Here is a 20,228-nt window from a genome sequence, read left to right on the forward strand (position 1 = left end):
TCCAGATATTAAAAAAAAACTGTTTTTCTGTGTTTTAATGTCAAGTACCCCATTTATTACACATCAGACTGCCCAGACAACTAGGATAAGTTCCACCAAAAGCAACTGTTCCCTAGGCGATGATGCCATGGAAGAATGCACAGTAAAGCAGCAGGCTGTTTCTGTATTCATTATTTTCGAGAACAGCTTGTGAAATATTAAAAATTAAGCATTTAGTTTCATCCAGAACAAACTCTTTTTAACAGTTGTTCCCTTCACCCACCAAGATTTAAAGACAGTTTACTTAAGGCTAGTCAATTGCTAACGTCGTCGATAATCCAGTCTAAATAAACATTTGATCTAGCCAAAATTCGCATAGAGCTAAAAATTGGCAGAAAAGTTAAATATACCGTTCTACAAGAAATGTCAAAAATCCCCTTCAATTCGACTTGTGCAAAAGAAATTAATTCAAAGTCAAACGTGCAAAATTGAGTTTTTTTACATTTCTCGCGAAAACGATAAGTTTTATCGTAAAAATAGGTCAGACAAAAGTTATAGATCGTACAGTCCTCTACAATAATTGTTCAGGCACTTTTTTTTTCACGACTCTTCATTCGTGAGATATCGCTGCTTCCACTATTAAAAAGTTCGTATTTTACATAATATGTACACATTTCCGCTCCACCTACGACATAATCTATTCTAATGAAGAAAATTTGATCAGATCGTATCCTATTGATTGAAAGTACGGTAATATTGATAATTTTCATAGTGGAATAAGTTGTTACTTGAGTTGTCCCAGGTTTCAGAAAGTAAAGTATCAACAACCAACAACGACGATTATATTTGAACATTTGCATTGTTCTATTACTCTTTCAATTATATGGACATCGGCGTCATTATCAGCTTGTTTTATTGAAATACCAGCAGCTGTAAATTCTTCACATAACATTGAAATGAGGCGAGACTTATTGTCAGTATTTGCAAGAAATTGTTGTTGGTTTGTTTGAACTTTCATAGATCGATCGAAAATGACAGTCCGACGACGTTGTTCTGCAGCTTTAATATTTTTCATATGATTCGTATAACCATCAAATACAATCGCACTGTTACGACCAAAATGTCCGTAGCTTTTTATTTTAATTTATATTGAACGTCAGATGACGTGTATAAGCTGCGTTGTCACCGTCATCCGTCCACAGGCTACCGTAATACTACCTACAAATCTTCTGTTGGCTTTTTCGGAGCTTAATTGAAACCATTTCGGTGGAGTTCTGAAGAAGATTTCCAGTTTCTTTCTTCGGTCATAGGCGTCTCCGTCGTGTCCCTCGACAAGGCCCTCGAGGTGAACCGCCTCTCCGCCAAGGTCGGCGACAACGTCGAGATCAAGTGCGACGTCACGGGGTCGCCGGTGCCTCCCGTTCAGTGGCGGCGCCACGGGCTGGACCTCGCGTCCCTCGACGAAGAAGAGGTGCGGGTCTTTGGCGACGGCAGCCTTTACCTGACCCGCGTGCAGCTCCAGCACGCGGGCAACTACACGTGCCACGCCCAACGTAACCGGGACGTGGTGCAAACGCACGTGTTGACCGTTCACAGTGAGTAGGGCGGGGCCTTGGGAGGCGGGGCTTCGTATATCGTGCGTTTCGCAGCCGCGCCCGAGGTCCACGTGATGCCGCGGATCCAGTCCAAGAGGCCCGGCGAGGAGGCGACCATGTTCTGTCACGTGACCGGCGAGCCGTTCCCCAAGGTCGAATGGCTGAAGAACGACGAACCCCTGAAGCCGGACAACCCGAGGAAGTACCAGATCGTCGGCAACGGCACCGCTCTCCAGGTGCGCGACATCGATTTCGCGGACACCGGCGCGTACATGTGCCAGGCGACGAGCATAGGTGAGTGCCCCGCCCCCAGGTTAATAATCGGACCAAAAGGACGTTGCTCGCAGGCGGTCTGACGCGGGACATCAGCTCGCTGGTGGTGCAGGAGCAGCCGACGTCGCAGGGTGAGTCGCGACAGCAAAGTTTGCAGAATTAAAATATAAGTTGCCCCACTCTCTCGACGTCCAGCAGGTGCAGTCGTTCGTTATCCTACGCGGTTGCGAGGGACAAGATTGCTTTCGAAAAATCGTCATTGAGCGGGGAAAATTCGGAGAGTGTAGCGCGGACCAGATTTTAATTTCAAAAGGAAGGCAATTCGGGGATTTTGTCCTTGAGGGACGCTTTGATTTTCTATCGTGCTCTTGCGGACCACTATGGAACTTTCGCACATTCGATGTCATTTTATTGTGAATACACCCTGTGTTAAATGTCCTTCACATCTCTTTGAACTTCAAGGTTACGGCAATCTTCGGTAAATATTAAAATTTGTACAAATAATAGCGTTGTCGAATACTATTTTTTCAAATATCTCGTGCGCCCTATATAGTTGACAAAACCTAAAACTCTCTCTCGACACAGTTTACGATACTGTTCAAATCAAATTATCCCATCTTTGGCAGTTTTTCATTTATCGCGGAAATTTTAAGGAACTTTTAGATTTTCTGTCAATAATCGACACTCTGTATATTATTCAAACAATGTTCGAAATAGGGGTGATAGCCCTGGATCTCCCACGTTTCCTGCTGTATGATTTTTTCCAATAGAGTAAGTGATTTTCAAGAAAATACTTGTTTTACAGTACGCCGTAATAATCAATGACGTCATCGCGTCTCGATTGAAGGCGAGAAATTGTGATTTTCATTTGGATTTTTTCAAATATCACGAAAAGCGTATGCGATAGACGAAAACCGTAAATACGAAAATTGTAGCTCTCGATGTGGCTTATCACACTGTTTAAACCAATTGGCCATATTTTTCATCAATTTTGATCTACGGCTAATAATTTTCATGGTCTTTTAGATTTTTGTCCATAATTCAAAAACCCCCGTATACAATCGAAAAAATGTCTGAAATAAAGGTCATAGCCCTCGATCTCTCGTATTTTCCTGGTTCAAAAATTTTTCTGATCGGTTGAATAGTTTTTGAGAAAATCATGTTTTTCTGGAAGCCAAAATATTGAAAGAAAATTTTCCAAAATTTTTAAAAAAATATTTGGTGATACTTGATTACGCTCAAATTCTACTGCTTAGATGTGGGTATGGACTTTTACTCCCTTGCCAAATTTAAAATCGATAGCTACATATTTGGGTCACTTATGACGTTTTTGAATATAGTACGGAATATCCCGTTCACCCTGTACAGTATGTGAAAACTTTAAATGCAAAAGTTTTAGCTGTCCATACGGGCTCTATAGTTATTTAAAAAAAAACTGGAACAGAATCACAGCCTTCTTGTTATGATCAATTATCATTACAGCACCCAGCACATTTTTAAAAAATCATCAAGAATAAGAGGTTTTTTTGATCCGAATCTTGCGCGTCGTTTGGTTAAAGAATTTTTTCAATCGTATATACCGTCTTGAAGAAATGATTTTTTTTTCCCGATACCATGCAAGTGCGGTTTTTAATTTTTAAAAAATACTTCTCGACCCCCAGATCCCCCAGTTTTAATAGGAACTATACTCTATATATGTGTCAAATTTCAAGTGGATGGCTTTAAATTTCGGATACTTGTCGTGTTTCATAGCGAAGTCCAAAAAACAGATGAAAATCGAAAAAAAAAAGATGGACGCCTTAGTTTGATCGACCCATTTTTTACTGGTTTGTGTACCTCGTGCACGGCTTAAAAGGAGCCAAATTTGAAGATCGTGCTGGAAACCGTTCAAAAGATATAGCCAATTAATGCCAGGTCTACAGGGAAACGGATAACGGAGAACAGGAAAAAAAATTTTTTTTCGACGCTGATCATTTCTGTATCAATGGCGGTCCCCTGGGACCTACCGATGCCGAGATGTAAGTTTCGTTGCCGAGCGCGTATACTTTCGATTTCATCGATTTTTCGAAAGTAACAAGGGTCTAAAAATGTATTATTGGTAAAATACTAATTTGTTTAGAGCATAGACTCTTGTGATTCCAATAAGTGAACGTTAAATTTTATCCTAAACACTAGAACCGAGAACAAAGAAAAAGAACGAAAGTAGAAAATATGGTAATACAGTCCAAACAAGCAAAACCAATCAAAACCTTTTCTACAGAGTGCTGGTCTGCGAGCCAATAAAAAAATAGATGTGAACTAGTAATAACGGAAACAGATATAATGGAGCGCTGGAGAGAATGTTTTGAAAGATTGCTCAAAAAGACTGGCAAAAGGACAGAATACCAAGGTAAACAAATGGTAGAGCAAGAAGAGGCAGCTCAAAAACGGCAAGTCGCCAGCTGAGATGGTAAAAAACATGGAAGAAAAGGCGACCACAATATTATTAAAAGTGCGATAGATCGGGAGTGCAAAAAGTTAATTTTATTTTTGCATAGTTTAAAATGAAAAATCTTAAACAAATATACTAGTATTCGCTTCTTGGGCAAAAATATTGATTATTTAAATATATTTTCATAAGACTTATTGTAAAAAAGAACAAGGCTTGAAGGGTTTAACAATAAAAAACTTCTATTTTTATCAGCAAATTCCACAGAGTGATTCAAATGTGCACTTCATTAAATTCGTTTTTTTTTTCAATGTATAGTACCACTATTGATTGATTTGAGAATGGAAAATTTCAAAGGAGTTATTTAGCTTTATAGCATAGTGTGATTACATTAAGAATGATGATGATTTACATTTTGAAGAAAGCTGCACGAAAGAACAACTTCTGGGACAATTAAAAATAAAATATTTTAATAAAGACTAGAAAATAGATTTGATAGCATAAAGAAACGGACGTGAAGTCTTGAGATTACCACTGTATCGTTATTTATACAGTATGTAATAAGTATATAAAAAAGTAATAACAATAGGTAGAGTTAATCGCGGGGTCGGTTGTATAGGCACTATATTTCTGGTCGAAGTATAACAAATAAACACACGCTATCTGCCCACAGATGTTCTAGTCAAGCATAACCTCATCGAGGTAGATACGTACGGACCCGCTAAAGTAACCAGAAGGCGCTGGTCTGAGGGCAAGAAGATGGCCGTTGGCCAGTTTTGATACGCGTGAAATGTGGTTTTACGATTTTTTTTTGTACCCACTTCATTTGTAGCAAATTGTTTAAGTTCGATTTCGTGTGTTTAATTACGCTCTCGGATTGCTACAAATGTTTTATTTTCCAAAGGAAAACAATTTTTAGCCCTGGATTTTGCGGGAAATCCTATCAAATTTACGGAAGCCGAAAATGAATCTGCAATATCTGTTTTGAATTTTTTGCAATCTATATTTATTAATACTATCCAGACGTTGATAATAGAGGACTAAACCATAGTTCATAATCGAAAGGAAAAGTATCTGTTTGCCTTATATCTAGATCAGTATCAGTGGTCGTTGTGAATACGCTCCCCTGCTCCATTTCTCTTAATTCTATGATCAACTATCAGCTAAAAAATGTACGCTTAGGTCTGCCTACTGCCAATCTACCGAGAGTTAAGCGGCAACTTATATTTTAATTCCGTAAACTTTGACGAGGGGGCGGGGCGCAAATATCCAACTCGGCAGGCGCCTCGAACGAGGAGAGGCGTTTCTTCGCGTTCCACGACTGGGGCGTTTCGGTGTACGAGCCGTCCACGTGCCGTCTCCACCACAACATCAAGGGCACGGACATCATCCCCGGGACCCAAGAGTACGTGTGCGGCGACAAGGGGGTGAGGTGCGAGTGGGGCCGCGCGGTGGGCGTGGCCAATCGGTACGTGTACGCGAGCCAGCCGACGCTCGACCGCGTCGTCATCGTGTCCACGGTGCAGATGGTCGTCGTCGACGTCGTCAGCGCCGACAAGTACCCGGTGGAACTGTTCCACGTGCCCCACCTCGACCAGGTGTGGCTGTTGAACTGGAGGAGCGGCAACGACTCCGGCGTCAAGACCGTCCAGGTGATTCGGGACGCTGGCCAGAAGAGGAAGCACCACGCGGTGCACCCGGAACCGATCGACGGCCAATACGACATGGTGACGAGGATGTTCGTGCCGTCGCCGCTCCAGGAGCTGTCGCACTATAGCTTCAAGTACGGCTACGTGACGCACACGAACCAGCGGGGCCTCTACAAACTCGACCTCGTCAACCTGCGTTACACCAGGTCCGTGGACCTGACGCCCTACAACTGCGTACCGGTCGAGATTAAATTTTCCGCTCTGTGTAAGTGCGCCCCGCCCCCAGGGAACCACTTCCTCCCTAATTCCCGTCACCGCAGATGGGATGGTATTCATGCAATGCCTCGAGCCCGTCACCCGCAGGCCCACCGGGCAGCTGGTGCTCGACTATTTGACGGACAGCGTGATCTCGACCGCCCCCACCCTGTTCGGCACGCCCCATATATCCCCCGACTCCCGCAAACTAGTCACCTTCGACAAGAGCGCGACGGGCACCGCCCTCGTCGTCCAAGAGATCCACGGCGACGGTCTCGAGTTCCTGTTCGACGTCAAGACGAGCCTCGACGTATCCGACTTAACGTTCTACCCGAGCCAGACGAGCCACGGCTACGACCTCTACGCCAGCGGGCAGAACAAGCAGGACCTCCTCTACGTCAACCTGGATACAGGTACGACAGCGGGATCTTATAATTAAATATATTATTTTTACGGGTGGCGATTGTTTTGAGGTTATGTTCTTCCGAACTCTCTTTGCTTATCTACTTACACGAGTCAATATTTTGAGTGGGATTTTTTTTCTTGTGTTCATAATAAAAACGAGTTGATTTTAACGGTTCGATTCCGGTTGTTTCTTATGACTTGGCAACAATGACGTCGATGTAGAATTGCACAAAAACGTTGCCAACGAAACACCACAAATCAAAAAAGACTTGGTATTTTCCGTCTCGGTTGTCCAAAATTTAACTTTTTAGGCTTGTCTGACAACACCGTTTTGAACAAAACTTGCTGATATTTTTTTCAGTTTTTTTTTCCTTTTTTCTATTCTCATGTTCCCATTATGGCGCAAAGGGATATCCTCAGGCTGTCCATTCAGACGATATCCCTGGGTTGTATTTTACGGTATAACATTAGTATACCGGGTGACACAAGAAAGTGGGAACACTCTATAACTTTTAAACGGCTCGAGATAGCGATTTGAAATTTGGAAGGGTTAATATAGGTGTAATGTCCATTTTTTTGACAATATGTAGTCAATGGTTGCCCTTCCGGTTTGAGCGGAAACGACTTTCGAATTTTAAACAGTACGCATTCTACTTAGAATAGGACTTTCATAGAATGTTTTAAAAATGACAGTTCCTCCTTCTTGTCTCCCTGACTCTAGAAATTACATTCGCTGTCACGCCAAGAGATAAATCATCCGAATTTTCAATTTCATTTCATAGGAATTGTAAATATCGTGCACCAGTTAAGGCACCATGAAAAAAAAACAGGTTGTTCTGTCTTCTGCATTATTTGAGAATCGAACGAAATTATTATTATTATTCTTGCCAATACAAGTCTTCTTACAAAGTCAGCTTCATAAAGATGTTGATGAACGTGATAATTAAAAGAATGATAGCCGTGTTTTTTTTTAATGCTCACAGATTCGCTTGAGATGTCTGTACGTATTCCACAACATTGATTTCCATTTCTACACTTAAATTGATTATTGTTTGTACAAAATGTACAAACTGTCAGAATTTTCGATAATGCCCACTTGATAATGGGTAGAAGCAAAGCCACCTAAGTAATATTTTGTTTTTATAAAAATGCATTTACTTGTCTGGTTTTTTCCCTTCCCGTGAGCTTACTTTTTTAACGGATTTTGAAAATGTTGATGTCAAAATATTGCGAAAAAAGTACCGATTTTATATAGTTTTTGTTCCCACTAGAGTGATACTTGAAAAACTAGGCTAATTAGGTCAATAATATTTATGATGGTCACAGCCTAATTGACACAATTTTCAAAATTAAATAAATTTAAAAAAAAAACGAGAAAACCTATCCTATCCTACGTAGAATGATCTCTGGTACCCGGGGTGAAGGGGGCGTGTCCGTCAGGGTGTAAAAACGCCCTTTCCGCAGGCAAGGTGGAAGTGATAACGGGAGTGGGAGAGGCCAGTCCGCCCCGCCTCAGCCACTGGGGCAGCCCGAACCGCCCGATCAGCGCGTCCGGCCTGTTCGGCCAGTTCATGGTGACGCCGGCCAGCGAGGCCATCTTCGTGGTCAACGGAAGGTCGAGGACGGTCAATTGCGAGATCGGCAACGTGCACCACCCGAGCCAGGTGGTGTGGACCACCTTCAAGTACCACTAAAAGCGTCGCGGGGGACGGGGGGCGGCGCCGTCGGCGAGACAATAAACCGGGGGTTCGAGACAAGCCGGGTCTCGTCGCCCCCTTTCGACGGCGTATCTTATTATCACCACTTGTACATAATTAAACGGTTACCACACACAGAACAACATGTCTAGTGAATATCGACGTTAATTCTAAGGGTTAAACACTTTTTTTTACGGGCACGCGCCGTTTCGTTACCGCGCGGGCGGCTCTGGCCGTGGTCCGTCGCGCGCCACGGAACACGGAAACGTTTCCGCCCCGTTGACCTCGGCATTCCGTGGTCCGTGGTTCCCGGAGCGTCTCCACAGATAAAAGATGTAAATAGACTGGTTAACGCGACAAAAGAACAAAGATAACATGTCCATAACAAATATCTGATATTAGTATTCATCAATTGCTAAAAAGACATACACAAAAATATACTTACGACGTTGTCCAAACGTTTTAACCACCTTAACATCATTTTGACCAAAACAAGTTTCACCGACGATGCTTAATAAAATTTTCATGGATTCAGACCACCTCAAAATATCGTTAACACCATCATCAACACGACGCGCGACAGTTACAACTGTCATTTTGCTGCGACGCCAGCGACAAGCGGTTGTCGTCAGAACCACAACCGTCCATTTCTTCCCGTTATCTGTGGGCGTCCCCCGCGCGAGCTTAGTGGCATGAGCGTATTTCTGTGACTTGTATAAACAAAGCTATATAAATATTGCCGTTCGCGTTCGTCGTTGTTGTACCGGCAAAAGCCGGCAGCTGATTTTAAGGATCGCGTTTCCGGATTAAGGAACCGCGCGATCGATCAACGCCGCCTCGGATAATCCCGCCTCGTGTCTCTAATCGCGGGCCCCCGGCGGGATTATTTTTATTGTAAAGACAAACTCGGGCGGCGCGTGTAAGTACTTTGTTCCCATTGAAATATAAACTAAAAATCGCAGCCTTGGTTTTTGTTCGTTCCCCGCGTTTTACCGTTGCCCACAAGGAATGGAAAGCTCCATTGTTTGTGCCCACCCTCAAGCGATTTTCGCCACCCATTTTGAGGCTAAATGGGTGTATGAATATCTTTTAAGGCATCCATTGCGAACGCGAAGACGTCAAGTGGGCCATGCGGTAGCACTTTTCACAGGAATTTATGAAGCAACATGGCCGCTGACAGGTCCTCAACTAGCTTGAATGCTGCATTTTTAAGGGTATATTTTGTCAAATGTTTTCGGCAAACCATTGAAGTGTGTGACAATCGCTGTTCAGAAAGAAAATGCCGCCTGCGACGCATCAATTTTCACGGGGTGAAATCTAGTCCGCTACACAATATTGTGTGAAATCTTTGTTATCGGTGGCATCCGTGGAATATTCGTGAGATCGTAACGTATTTCGTTGCAATGTTGAGCAATTGCTATTAATTGAACCATCTTTAAGTAATAAAAAAATTAAAATTAAAGTAGATCGACGTCTAACAAACTGTCACAAATATCATTGTTAAATTATACGGTCATCGGTGGAATCTGTGGTTCAAATTAAATAATTTCCGACCTTGATTATAATTTTTTCATGGCCATATATTGATAATTATCAAAATCGTTTACTTAATGCTATAAACGTAGCTTTTTCTATAAAGTATCAATTCCGATAATGCGGCATAACCTCAAATTTTCAAGTTCGTGTTATGGTTGCTATAAATCTGATCGACGTTGTCATTGAAGAAAAAGAGAGATTTATTAAAAGAAAATTTCTGTATTTAATTATTAGTTTAGCCATTTCATAATTTATATAATTATTTTTTATTGTAATACACATAGAAAACTCAGGGTATTTTTAGAAGAGGTTTGTCAAATTCTTGTGGTGTGAAATGTACCGTACCAGTTTTGGGATGGTGGTTTGCCCCATTGCCATTTCATCCTTAAACGGTAAGTAGAATAGAAAGCAAACTATTTGACAACTTACCAGTCAAATGTTAGAATACAAACAAAAAAGTATTAATAGCTAGTTTTGGATAAGGGAGCTTTCCATTTCCTAGCCGAGTTTGGCAGCAAGCTGTCGTCACCGAAAAATGCCTCTCGGGTGATAAAAAACGAGGCGCCGTCCACCCGACAACGTTTTATTGCTAAACTTTTTGATAACGCACGTCGAGCGCGTGACGGCGCTCCATGTCGAGCTGTTTGATCCTCGCGTAGGCGGCGCTCCCGATTAAAACTATGGCGTTCGAGCACCACCACAGCGCGGACTTGAGCTCGCCGTACCAATAAGCGGCCATCACGGTCTGGGCGCAGGCCTTGGCCGTGCCGGAAATGTTGTGCGTCAACGCGGACGTGTACTTGATCTGCAGCGCCGTAAAGAAACCTATGAGGAAGCCGCACACTCCGCCCCCGGTTAAAATTAACAAGAAACTCGGACGGGTGAGGTTAGTGTAGCTCCAGAGCGCTGGCAATTCGCCGTTGCTAACGATCATGGGCACGAATAATACCGAGGCGTACACGTTATTCGCGTACGAGAGGGCCCACACTTCACCGTTCACCACCGGCAGTACCTTCTTGGTCCAGATGGAATAGGCGGACAAGGAGAGCGAGCCCAGGATTCCGAACGCGGTGCCCGCCACGGAGAGGCTTCCCGCCAGGTTCTCCTGGTCGACTCCGAGCCAGAAACCAAACACGATCACGGCGCAACACGCGACGCAGCTCTTGGACGTTTTCTCGCCCAAAATGAAATAGGTTAGGAGTACGTTAAACACGGTGGTCAGCGACCGTCCGATGTAGTAAAACGAGACGGAGACGTATTTCAAGCACAGGTTGTTGGTCGCTATCATGCTCGTAAACATAATCGACAGCGGCAGAATGGACCTGACGGTGCATGGATCCGTCACGTCTATGTCCGGGAAGCTGACCCTGTCGGGGCACGAGCGGCTCGCTAGTTTCTTGCCGTAGCATATTAGCGCCGTGATGACCGTTTGGCTGAATGCTATGAATAGCGGCGCCTCCAAGTCGATGTGGCTCAGCAGCGCTTTGTTTACAAACACCGTCGAGATCGACACTACCCAATAGCCGCACACCACGAGGAATATTACCACGTACCGCCGCAGGAGCGTTTTTTTCGCGTCCATGGAGATTCGAAAACTGCCGCTTATCGATGTTTAATCGCCTGCATCGTCGTTATCTGCTGCCACTCGAAAATTGCGGTTATGTCGTGAGTTTTCGGTGATACTTTTACTATACTACCGGCGCGCGTTTGACATTTCAATCCGTGGCGTAAACCGACCAATATGATTTTTGTCTGTGCGTGGTGTTTCGTATTCGTGTCGTCGGTATCGATGATTTGATAATGTGATCGTTGTGTGGCGAAATGACCGTCGACTTGAGTAAAAACAACGCGGCGCTGAAAGCGGCGTGGCGCGACGTGCTCGACGACAAAACCGCCACCAACTGGGCCCTGTTCGGCTACGAGGGCCAGACGAACGCGCTGAAGGTGGTGTCGACGGGCGAAGCCGGCATCGACGAGCTGAAGGATGACCTAAACAGCGGCAAAATCATGTACGCGTTCGTCAAAGTCAACGACCCGAAGACGTCGCTCGACAAGTACGTGCTGATCCACTGGCAGGGCGAGGGGGCCAACACCGTCAGGAAGGGCATATGCGCTAATCACCTGCGGGATGTCGAGCGGTTTTTCCCGGGGGCCCACCTCACGTACACCGCGCGCAACGAAGAGGAGATCGAGGAGGAACTGGTCGTCGACAAACTCAAAAAGGTCGGCTCCGAGTACAGGTTCAAGGCGAAGGTGACCCCGATGGAACCGGCCGCGCCCGTCGGCACCGTCTACCACAAGGTGAACGCCGTGAAGGAGATCGACTCGCAGGAACGGGACCGCTTCTGGAAGCGGGAGGAGGAGCTAGAGCGGAAGCGCGTGGAGGAGGAGAAGAGGAGGCGGCGGGAGGAGATCCTGAGGTTGGAGACGGAAACGGCGCGCAGGGAAGAGATCGACACCAAGAAACGGGAGGACGAGGCCCGGAACAGGGACGACGAGCGGGAACAGCAGAAGAAAGCGCCGCAGAAGCCAATCAGGGCGTCGGCGGTGAAGGCGGGGGCGGAGTCGCCGGTGAGCGACGACGACTCCGATCAGTTCGCAACGATCAAAAGGTCCCCGCGGGACGTTGTCAAGGACGCGACGCCCCAGGAAGAGAAGACCGTGGTGGGCATTACGGAGCAGGACTTTGTCGACGAGTTCGTGTACGGAATCGACAAGGAGGGGGGCCAGAAAGCCCGCGCCATCTACGATTATCAGGCGGGTAAGGTGGGCGCGGCCGGCGCAAGGGGACCGTTTTTGTTTTTCCTGTTTTTTTTTTATACATTGGTAGCCGACGACACCGAGATTTCGTTCGATCCCGGCGACGTCATCACCAACATTGAGAAAGTGGACGACGGGTGGTGGCAGGGCCTCGCCCCCGACGGCATCACCTACGGCCTATTCCCCGCGAACTACGTCGAGCCGCTCGACGAGTGACATTTGGGCGGCGGTAGTTCAAATGTACCGGGATGCGGTGGGGGTGTGAGACGGCCAGTTTTCGCGGACGTTAAAGGTGGCGACGCGCTTTTTATTTTGTAGGTTTTATACGACGCCTGTCAAATAAAGTCCTTGAACTATTCGAAAAAATATATATATACATATATATTTAACAGTAATAATTACATAACAGGGTGTTTAAAAAAATAGACGCTATCTACATTTAAAACAATATCATCGAGGGAGTATCAGATCCGTGGGGGGAGTGGCCGCGTCTCACGCGGGCCTCTCGAGGCACCTCTTCTGCTTCACCTCCAGCAGCTGCGGGTGGTTCTCGACGATGTTCAGCAGGATCCCGTCGATGTACGCCCGCAGCTGGCGGTTCACCTCCTGCTGCTCCCGGAGCGCCTGTTGCGCCTGCGGCGTTCAGTTTTTTCACTTGTTTATACCCGGGTTCTCGATGCGAGAGAGTTAAGGAATGGGGGACAAACTACACACTTTGAATCGAATCAATATAGACGAACCCTATCCGTCAGGGCCCAAAGAAATAATAATGTTCTACGGTATTTTCTAGGAGATAATTAACAATGAAATTAAAATCAAAAGGAAAGAAACTGGATGTAAGGTGAATTTAAAAATCCAATAAGAAGTGCTTAGACCAAATATATTGTCTTACTCAATAATTTTTTTTTATCCAGTTTCTAAATCTGCTTTCATTGGTGATAACTCTAACGAAGTCTGGAAAGTGATTATAAATTTTAATAGATTGTTGAACTTGCAAGTTATTAAATGACCTAGTTAGATAATTGTTCACTTTATTTGCAAATTTTTTAAATGTGATAATAAATTTGACAGTGTACCCAATAAAAGAATAACATAACCTGTCTATTTCCAAAATTTCATAGTTTCCACAACCTAAAAAAACACTTATTCTTTTTGCAAGTATCTAAGTTTATGACCAAAAATTTTACTCATTTAGAAAAGAACCGACTTTTTCATCGAGGAAGGACTACTGTCTTTTTATGTCAACAATAAAAATTGCAAAACAGAACGGCACCAATAAGCGGCTCTCGACTACGCGCCACTCTGAGTGACGTCTCTTCCTCAGAGTCATTTTCTCAGAATCTTTCCCTCCATTATGCGACTTACCATTACAAATGGTTGTGATTAGTCGGAAAACATGCCAGTTTGAGCATTCATTTGGTTGCCGAACTGACCCTCGAATAAGTCGTCTAAGCTTTGTTGTAAATTTTAGAAAAAAAAAAAAAAAACAAGAGCAAATTCACTGGCCCACAACTGTCCAACTTGCCTTTCGTCAAAAGGATTTTTTAAAGCTCTGTTTTAAATTCACCAACTACAATTCAAATTTGAAACGCTCAGATAGGTCTCAACCCTCTCGCATTCGGAAACGGGGCGTAGAAGAAAAAGAAACAAAAAAGGATCTAAAGGGTGGAGGAAGACTGACCTCGTCCTGCGACATGACGTCGAGCTCGCGGGCGAGGCTCGCCTCCTCGTCCGCGAGTCTCCGGCCCGTCTCCAGGCCGGCGTGGAGCAGGCTCGCCTGCAGCTCCTCGTTGGAGTCGCGGAGCTGCGTGTTTCGTTCGCGCAGCTGCTCCATCTCTCGTTGCAGCTCCTCGAGGCGGATGCCCTCCGGCGAGGTGGTGGGCAGGGCGGGGGTGCGCGCCTCCGCCCGCAGCCGCTCCACCTCACGCGAGAACTCGCGCAGCAGTTCCTCCTGCGCGTCCCGGTCCCCGGTCAGTCTGTTCTCTCGGTCGCGGCAGCGCTTCGCCTCGTCCCTCGCGTCCGCCGCCTCCTGCCCCGCTTCCTGGAGCTGCGCGACGAGCTCGTCCCGCTGCGCCTCCAGTTTGTCGCACTTGGAGCGGCACCTGGCCAACTCCTCCGCCAGTTTCGCGCACTGCGTCTCCGCGTTCTGGAGGCGGATGCTCGCGTTCTCCAGCTGGAGCTGCTTCTCGCGTTCGAGTCGCGCGACCGCCTCCCGGCACCTCTTCTGCTCGTCCTGGAGCCTGTCCTCGTAGCGGAGCTCGGTGTCGCGCAGCTGCTCCTCGAGCATGAGAACGCGAGCGTGCAGGGCCGCGTTCTCCGCCTTTGCCCGCGTGTATCGCTCGTCGTTTTGATGCGCGTTGTCCTGCAGCACGCCCACCTGTTGCTGCAGCACCTGAAACTGCGTCGCGGCCGCCTTAGATCGCGCGAAAAAAAAAAGAAAAACACCGGACGCAACGCCTACTTCGTCGTGGTTTTTGACGGGGCCGCCGCCCATAAACTCGAACTGGCCCTGCCACAGGTCGAAGTCCAGTTCGGCGACGTCGTCGTCGTCGGCACGCGCCATCTCCGCCCGAATTTATGCGGCACGTCGACGCACGACTTTGCACCCCGCGGGCGCGAACTAACCTCAAATTCCGGTCGCGGCTAAAATGGCCGCCGCGCGCGTGTCCACGTTACGTTATCGCGCGATTAAACGGAAACGGCGGGATGCTCATGCATATTCACCGCCCGTGACGCGCTCGGTATCGGAACGCATGGGCGGAGGCGGCGGGCGGGGCGTGGGTTCGTTCGATCGCGTCAGCGCTCACCTTATGGTGCAGGTCGTGGACGTCCTCTTCGAGGGACGCGTCCGAGTACATGTCGTCGGTGGTGTCGCACGTGCTGCTGCGGCCCGACGAGTTGAAACTGGAACTGCGGTACAGCTGGCTGCGGGATTCGCGAGCGTTAAATACCGAATAGGACGGCCGTTGCGTTTTTTTTACCTGGCGAGCGCGTTCGATCCCAAGTTTTGGCGTCTCGCGGTGCTGCAATCGCAATTTTATTATGACAAATCAACGAGCCGGCAAGTCTACTTACTGCCGGAACGATCCCCATCGCCTGTTGGGTAGACTGTCGGGATTGCTAAAGCAAAAAAATAACCGCGTTTAATCGCAACCGAAAATTCGTCAACAAACCCGCGGCATACGAATATAAACGCCAAAACCCACAGGTAAACCCCTGTACCGTCCCTCGATCGGGTAAAATGCGGCAGGGCCGGTCGCCCAAACGGGGAAACAAAAATCTATTGATCTCGACGCGCAGTAGGCGAGTGCAAGCATTCCATATAGTCACTAGAAACCGTGGATTATTCCCATAACGATAACTATTTTATTTTATTTAGACTTATGCAATGTCTGAAGCGGATTTCTTGATGTAGAAAGATTCTTATAAACAGTAAATAATAATAGTATAGCCACTACAATAGCCCCCGAACTACGAAAAATACTTTACGCGTTCGCGAGAATTGAAACTTCTGGCCACAGATTGTCAATAAGTTGGGACACGGCCATTAAATTACGAATTAACCATGCCGACGTGGCTGTTCACAAAGAAAAGAACCCATGGCGCAGGTTCAACGACTTCATAGGTGATTATGTAAATTTGAATGTGACAAATTTTTTTTTTCTGTCAGAGCATTTCTGCAGTTACGTCATAGCATGACATCTTCAACTAGGTCAAATGATGTCGTCGATACTTCGTTTTTTAGAACTGAAATTTAAAATCTAAAAGCGCTGTGTGTAAAAGCGTTCATTTCCCTTTCACGAATTAAATATATAAGAAAAAAATAGGTTTTTGCTGAAATCGCTCCTTATCGGTAGCCCGGCAACGCTGTAACGCCGAACGCAAAATACGCTCTCATTAGTGCACATATCACTTTATAAGTTAAAAAAAGGAAAAAACGCTCATCGACCTACTCGCGTGATTAATAACCGTCAACAAACCTTGAATCGCGCTAAACACCTATCGCGTGACCTCACCCGGGAAATTAGCACACAGCAGAAGGTAAACTCACCTAGGGGACGACCTGCGCAGGCTGGTGCGCAGCCATGTGTTGCGGTTGATGCCCGACGGGCTAGACCCCGCGACGACCAGGCTAAAACGACGAAACGTCGACACCTTTTACCGTCTCCCAACTTCAAACTCACTTGTTGTTGTTCCGGGCGAGGGCGACGTTGCCGTTAGTTTCTTCCGCGACGCCGGACCACTCGAAGTTCTCGCCGTCCGACAAGGATGAGCACTGGCTGGCGTTTTGGTCGCCGTTCGGCGACGCGGCGGTCAACTCGAAGTGGGGACGCAACGTGCCGCTTCCGAGAGGCGAATCCTCGGCGTTAGTCACCGTCGGCGACATCATCACTCGCTGAAACGTCCAACCGTTCGCTATTCTGTGTCAACACGCGGTCGGCCGACACGGAGAAAGAAAGAGACCGACGCGCGCCGCTATACTGTGCCTGACGGGTCGAGTTACGACATGCGCGCGTTACCCAATTTTAAAACAAAATTTATACGTTCGTGCCGTATTGAGGCAACAAAACTTCAAAACAACGGTAAATTGAAAGTGAGGTTATTGCAGGGTTTATTAAAATAATTCCGATCATTCGGCATCATTCTGTGTTTTTCTACTAGAGCAACAGACCAGTTGAGAATGTTCATTTATTGCGGATTGTGTCGACGAGAGAGAGCGAGAGAGAGAGAGCACGTTCTAAATAAACGTGGGCTAGAGTGAAGATTAAAATTATTGTTTGCGAAACGCTTCACTAATAAGGTTACATTGTTAATAACAATTTCAATTATGTAAACTGGCATTGACTAGAACAAATCATTAGTCCGTTGTATGCGTTACAAAGTCGTTTCAAACGTTCAAATAAATAATATTTTTATTCCCGTGTCGTTTACTTCATCCGATTGCGAAATGTCCACGGATCAAAACCTCAAAAACGTTAAAATTTATGATCGTATTCCAATACTACACTCTACACTGCTTGAAATCAAGGTTATGTTATTATTTAACCCGTACCTAAACGTATTTTATAAAATCTTTCTTTCGAAAACCTCCATAATTGTTTACAATGTTCATCGACCGAATAAGGGCTATAAAATTCGAAATACCACAAGTTAAAAGAAATTTGGCAAATCTAATGGGACGCGACGATACGCCACTGGCCGGCGGGACGAATGCACGCGCCAATATTATTGGAAAGCGGTCGGTGGTCCGCCCGATTTACGCAACGTCGACTCCGAGGCGCCATTTTTAATAATTACGCCTGATTTTCAACTTTCTCCGCGGGCAACGCGAAAGTGCAGATTTTCCGGACAATTGCAGCCGTCACAACCGGCGACTCCGCCATTAACCGAAAAGGTATAATTCCACGAAGCCGCGCGACGATAAATAGGGCACGACGCCGCATTCCTCCGGTTACCGACAGGTTCTTTGCGTCAATGACTCATCGCGGCGTTGCCGCGTCCTCTCGCGGCGGCCCACGCGATTTAACGCCGGCAATGCCGCGCGGGACAATCGGTACCTTCGCTCGCGGAATCCTCGCTGGTACCGAATGGTACCGCGTTTCGTACTTTTACTTTTCGGGTATCGACCGCGTATTCGGGGGGCGTTATCGGATTTCCTTACTCGCAGATCGGGCGTAAAGCAATTAGGTGTCGAATAACGCAGAGAATCGAAAAAAACAGCGCCTGACGAATGCGGGTCACTGGAAGACGCGGAATTTTACCTCAGGTCCGCGGTATTTTCGGCAAATTCCCGTAGACGGTCACCGGGGCACTCGATTGAGGCCGTTGGCGACGACCCGCGCCTAAAATTACACGCACAGCGTCGAGTATTTCGCGAACGAGGTTTCCTTCGAGCCGGGACACGCTCCGCAACGAACCCCGCGACGAGCGGAGGGAGACTGACGTTGTTACGGATGCGGACCGTGAGAAAAGGAGAGGATCGAGCTCGGCGCGCCTGCGCGCAGGTAGAGCCACCTGCGTTCGAGCGCAATGCCACCTTCCATGGAAAGGTCAAATCCGTGAGGAATCGCGTACTTCGGCGCAAATAAACAAACCGTGAGACGAGTGACGTCACGCGCCCACCACAGAACACATTATTAAATCGCGTAAGGAGCATCGCACGCTTTTCGAAATGAATCCGCCGCGTTCTGTGCCCGCATACGTCATTTTCACGGCTGCGCGGTCAGGACAGAAAAACGGTTTTATAGTCTTAAAATGTCAGCGCGACATAAAGTAGAAGCGTTTATTTTAACGTCAGGTGATATGTATCGTTCTTAAGAGTTTAATATAAATTGAAATATGTTCGTACATATATTACTAAGGTATTTGAATATGATCCTTCCGGTAGGTACGTATTTATGTACCCTATTATTGAAAATTGGCAATAATTTCAAATCTGTGTTTGAGATGTCACTTTCTTTTACATGACGATATAGCCCATATAGACAACTTAAACTTTTGTATTTACTTTATACAGGGCGTATTCACAATCAAATTACATCGATCTTGCGAAAGTTTCATAGTGGTCCGCAGGAGCGTCCCTCTAGGACAAGAATGAGCGAAGCGCCTTCTTTTTAAAATAAAAAGCTGATTCCGCGCTATTTGCGACGAACTTGCCTCGCTCACCGACGATTTTTCGAAAGCAATCTTGTTAGCACTTCCGTGTTTCTCACTTTCTGTGCCCAGGGAATACGAAGACGCCTATAAATGTACATGTGACCTAACTCCACTCGAAAATAAAAAGTCAGATTTTATAAAGACACACCAAAAATTGTTCTCCCAACGACTATCACCGGTCGCATTTTGTTTTTATTTCGGAGATTTTTTTTATTGTTTTCGTATGTACAATTTACGCCACACCAACAGCTAATACGAGCCCTAACAACTAAATGTTCGGACGATGTAAGAAATGGTAAAAAAGACATTTTTATATCTATTTAATTTTTTTTTTTTGCTTTGTCAATTGAATAATCAATTTAGTGCTATCGTAATGAATTATTTTTTATTTCGCATGAATTACATAGCAAAACAACGGAAACATACCAAATTTGCTGACAAATAAATATTCGGGCGCGAATGTTTATTGACCAAGAAATCCAACCATGCCATGCATTGATGGTAAAATGTAGTGTGCTTAGATAAATGAGATGTCGTTCGGGTTGTATCTTTCAGTTTGTATAATAGTTGATAAGAAAATGACACGTGGTAAAAATTATTAATATGCCAAAACGCATAAAAGCTGTTATTGCCGCGAAAGGTGATGTTACTTCTTATTAATGTTCGATTTAAAGTAAAAGATTTAAATGCGCCCGAATATTTATTTCTCAGCAAAATCGGTACGTTTTTGATATTTTGTTATGTAATTTATGTGAAATAAAAAAAATAATTCATTACGATAGCACTTTTTGGTATAAAAATAAGTGTGATTTCATTTTTCAATCGAAAAGGCAAAAAAAATCAATTTAAAATAAGTATAAATAGGTTTTCGTATTAGGGCTCGTATATTAATAATGACACCATGTAAAAATACTAATTTTTCCATGTACATCTTTCAAAAATTGCTCGGCGATAAAGATTGAAAACATAGGTATAGTCTGTTCATAGATATAAG

The 20,228-nt window shown here is 45.5% G+C and overlaps 4 protein-coding genes across 5 annotated transcripts in view; 2 read left to right on the top strand and 2 right to left on the bottom strand.

Annotated features, from left to right (window-relative positions):
* The window catches only part of LOC132707085 (follistatin-related protein 5-like), a 32,636-nt gene extending 23,394 nt beyond the window's left edge, over positions 1–9,242 (top strand). The window contains exons 5-10 of the mRNA XM_060678755.1: positions 1,290–1,574; positions 1,629–1,868; positions 1,922–1,978; positions 5,557–6,189; positions 6,245–6,592; positions 8,049–9,242. Of these exons, the coding sequence (XP_060534738.1) occupies positions 1,290–1,574; positions 1,629–1,868; positions 1,922–1,978; positions 5,557–6,189; positions 6,245–6,592; positions 8,049–8,278 (1,793 nt within the window). The 3' untranslated portion in view covers positions 8,279–9,242. The remainder of the gene's footprint in view (positions 1–1,289; positions 1,575–1,628; positions 1,869–1,921; positions 1,979–5,556; positions 6,190–6,244; positions 6,593–8,048) is intronic.
* Positions 9,243–10,016: 774 nt separating this feature from the next.
* Positions 10,017–11,410, bottom strand: LOC132707088 (GDP-fucose transporter 1). Its single transcript, XM_060678760.1, has one exon. It carries the CDS (start codon positions 11,397–11,399, stop codon positions 10,407–10,409), a length of 993 nt encoding a protein of 330 aa, XP_060534743.1. The 5' UTR covers positions 11,400–11,410; the 3' UTR covers positions 10,017–10,406.
* A 101-nt stretch (positions 11,411–11,511) lies between these two features.
* LOC132707087 (drebrin-like protein B) lies at positions 11,512–12,795 on the top strand. The gene is made up of 2 exons (XM_060678759.1): positions 11,512–12,578; positions 12,648–12,795. The coding sequence occupies exons 1-2, from the start codon at positions 11,639–11,641 to the stop codon at positions 12,791–12,793; spliced, it is 1,086 nt and encodes a 361-aa protein (XP_060534742.1). The 5' UTR covers positions 11,512–11,638; the 3' UTR covers positions 12,794–12,795.
* A 260-nt stretch (positions 12,796–13,055) lies between these two features.
* LOC132707086 (rab11 family-interacting protein 4) lies at positions 13,056–18,528 on the bottom strand. 2 transcript variants are annotated; one of them, XM_060678758.1, is made up of 8 exons: positions 18,340–18,528; positions 16,762–16,973; positions 16,629–16,709; positions 15,653–15,697; positions 15,559–15,600; positions 15,385–15,502; positions 14,259–14,975; positions 13,056–13,201 (listed from the first exon to the last, which is right to left on the bottom strand). In XM_060678758.1, the coding sequence occupies exons 2-8, from the start codon at positions 16,965–16,967 to the stop codon at positions 13,070–13,072; spliced, it is 1,341 nt and encodes a 446-aa protein (XP_060534741.1). In that variant the 5' UTR covers positions 16,968–16,973; positions 18,340–18,528; the 3' UTR covers positions 13,056–13,069. The 2 variants fall into 2 exon arrangements, with proteins under 2 accessions (XP_060534741.1, XP_060534739.1); XM_060678756.1 differs by having other exon boundaries at positions 13,056–13,210.
* Between the last annotated feature and the right edge of the window lie 1,700 nt (positions 18,529–20,228).

This window comes from Cylas formicarius, unplaced genomic scaffold (assembly GCF_029955315.1).
Source record: "Cylas formicarius isolate icCylForm1 unplaced genomic scaffold, icCylForm1.1 PGA_scaffold_9__14_contigs__length_23061073, whole genome shotgun sequence".
Lineage (NCBI taxonomy): Eukaryota > Metazoa > Arthropoda > Insecta > Coleoptera > Brentidae > Cylas > Cylas formicarius.